General features: G+C 49.9%; 1 protein-coding gene across 1 annotated transcript in view; it reads left to right on the top strand.

Annotated features, from left to right (window-relative positions):
* plxnd1 (plexin D1) overlaps nucleotides 1-2,712 on the top strand; it is a 58,247-nt gene that overhangs the window by 36,030 nt on the left and 19,505 nt on the right. The window contains exons 12-14 of the mRNA XM_025059168.1: nucleotides 507-664; nucleotides 1,971-2,116; nucleotides 2,531-2,636. Coding sequence (XP_024914936.1) covers nucleotides 507-664; nucleotides 1,971-2,116; nucleotides 2,531-2,636 — 410 coding nt within the window. The remainder of the gene's footprint in view (nucleotides 1-506; nucleotides 665-1,970; nucleotides 2,117-2,530; nucleotides 2,637-2,712) is intronic.

Raw genomic sequence — 2,712 nt, 5'->3', positions numbered from 1 at the left:
GTTGGCAAAGACAAAATATGGACCAAGGCTGAAGAACAACTGTAAACTGTAGGAGTCAGACTGCTGTGTGTAATGAGTCCAAGTGTGGGGGGGGGGGGTGACAATAGTTCCACCTCCAAATCAGGTGAAATGATAGAATAGTAACAGTAATATACGACACAGGTATGATGTACTGCAGTACTGTGTGTACCAAGTACTGCAACATTAACCAAACAGAAGCAGCCTTGAAGGTGAATCCTGGACACCCTTGAATCAGCCTTGAATCAGCCTTGAATCAGCCTGACAGTGGGTCCACAGACTCAGCTCAGGGACAGTGTCCTCATGAGACGTGTCCTCCAGTAACCAGGACCTACCGTCAGGTTTCACTCCAGTGTTGATGAAGAAACACAAGAGGTTTATTCATAGAAAACAAACACACACAGAGCCCCTGTAGAGACACCTAGTGGTCGGAGGTTTAAATGCAACACAGAAATGACCCTGGGCCTCGGTCTCTGTGTGTCCTCCAGTGGAGGTGTACAACTGTGGCAGCGGCGGCTCCGACTGCTCCCAGTGCTGGGGCCGAGAGGACCAGGGCCACCGCTGTGGCTGGTGTGAGAACAGCTGCAGGCCACAGTCCGAGTGTCAGCCGTTCAAGGACCGGTGTCCAGACCCTCCTATCCACAAGGTAGGACACACACACACACACACACACGTACACACACACGTTACAGTCCCAGCTCCAGTGTGAACGGCCGAGGTCCCAGGATGGAAAAGAAAAACAAATGACCAGGAGGAATGTGGACCGCAGTGACCGCAGTGACCGCGGTGACCACGGTGACTGTGTTGATCTTTCACAGGATCTGACTGTGGCCACGCCCACCACTCACCACTGCCTGGGGGAACGGTTTGTGGTTTAGTTTTTTGATAGTCATCTTGTGATGATTTCACCGTCTCTGGACTGATCTCAGAGTTTTCTGGTTCTGTTGTTGTTGTTGGACCGAGTCCTGGTCCAGCTGAGTCCTGGTCCAGCTGAGTCCTGGTCCAGCTGAGTCCTGGTTGGCAGTCAGAGGAAGTACGGCTCACATGAGATGCAGTCGACCTCAACTTCCTGTCTGATAAAGGCAGCCTGAGAGAATGAGCCCAGAACACACACACACACACACACACACACACACACACAGACTGGTTCTTATACATTGATTATAAATAGCAACAGGAAGTGGTCATTCATCAGACGAGGTCAGAACAGGTAAAGAAAATAGAAATAAATTTGAGGGAGTCTCTGAATATTTAAGAGGGCGGAGTAGGAAGGCCCTCCCCCCTCCGTGGTGCGTTCAGGGCCCTGTTGGTGGAGACACGTTCACACCTGTCTGACTCCATGCTGTAAATCCACACACTCAGACTTGTTGTTGGAGGTGTAAATGAAGCGGCTGCCGGCTGATGGAGATGTCAGCGTCGGTTGGCGCCTCAGGGACGCAGGAGACGAACGGTGTTAATAAATAACTCTGAGCTGCGTTAAGATCCGCCGCTGCACCACCGCACGTGTTTATGTTCAAACTATGGAAATGTAAAGGCAGGCTTTTATTTAAATGGCTGTTTGTAGTGGGGCGGGGGGGCAGGAGGACTGGGGGGGGTGTCAGTAAATCATCAGTACTGTTCTCATACACGTCTCTACATTTATAGTCCATGGATCACACTGAATAATAAGTTGAGTCGACAGGAATAAAATCAAACGAGAACGAGTCGACAGGTTCATCTGATCAACATCTGATCAACATCTGATCAACATCTGATCAACATCATCCTGGTCATTAACTTTCATAAGTGGTGGTTCATTTGGTGGACACTGGTGGACACTGGTGGACACTGTGGTTTTCCTGTTGTTCGATCTGACCAATCAGTGCAGCAGGAGAACGATGTCAGTAAAAACAACGACGCCGTGTTGTTGCTCACTGATTCCATTCCGATTCTTTCTGTTCTGTCTTCCTCAGATCTCTCCACTCAGGGGTCCAGTGGACGGCGGCACCCTGCTGACCGTCCAGGGTCGGAACCTGGGCCGAAGAGCCGGATCAGTGAACGTCACCGTCGGAGATGTTCCCTGTGTTCTTCTGCCTGAGTTCTACACCGTGTCAGTCAGGTGAGTTAACCAGGTCACCAGGTCCGTGGATCAGAACACTTTATGGTTTTTAACGCCACCTACTGTGTAAACTGGAACATAAACCACAAATCTGAGGAGTGCGGTGCCAGTCGGTACCAGGAACCTCTTGTTCTACAGCACCAGCATCGGTACCATCGGTATTCATCTCAGTTTCAAAACAAGAATCCACATTTTTAAAGACAAACCTTCGTATTTATATTTATTTTATAATGTGTTTTAGTTTGGTTTTGTTTCTATACTTAGCAAGAATGGATTTAAGATGTAAATGTGCGAAGGCGTGAGCGACAGGAGAATGGACTGTGTTCAAACTGAGGTTCTGAGGTTTTGGTGTTTCTATTTGAAGCCCTTTGTCTGATTTCCTGTCTAACTGCGGCCGACGTTGTGTTCCTCCAGGCTGGTGTGTGTCACTGGGAGGTCTGGACACCCTGGGACAGACGCAGTCCAGGTGGACGTGGACCAGAGTGGGACGGGGAAGTCCAAGGAGGGTTTCTCCTACTTGGTGAGTCTCTGCTGCTCCTCTCTCCTCCCACACACTTCCCTCCCTCTTCAGGACTCCATTGTTTGGACTCCCCTGT

The sequence above is a fragment of the Cynoglossus semilaevis genome, chromosome 10, assembly GCF_000523025.1.
Source record: "Cynoglossus semilaevis isolate Cse_v1.0 chromosome 10, Cse_v1.0, whole genome shotgun sequence".
Lineage (NCBI taxonomy): Eukaryota > Metazoa > Chordata > Actinopteri > Pleuronectiformes > Cynoglossidae > Cynoglossus > Cynoglossus semilaevis.
This window is presented reverse-complemented; position numbering and strand designations above follow the sequence as displayed.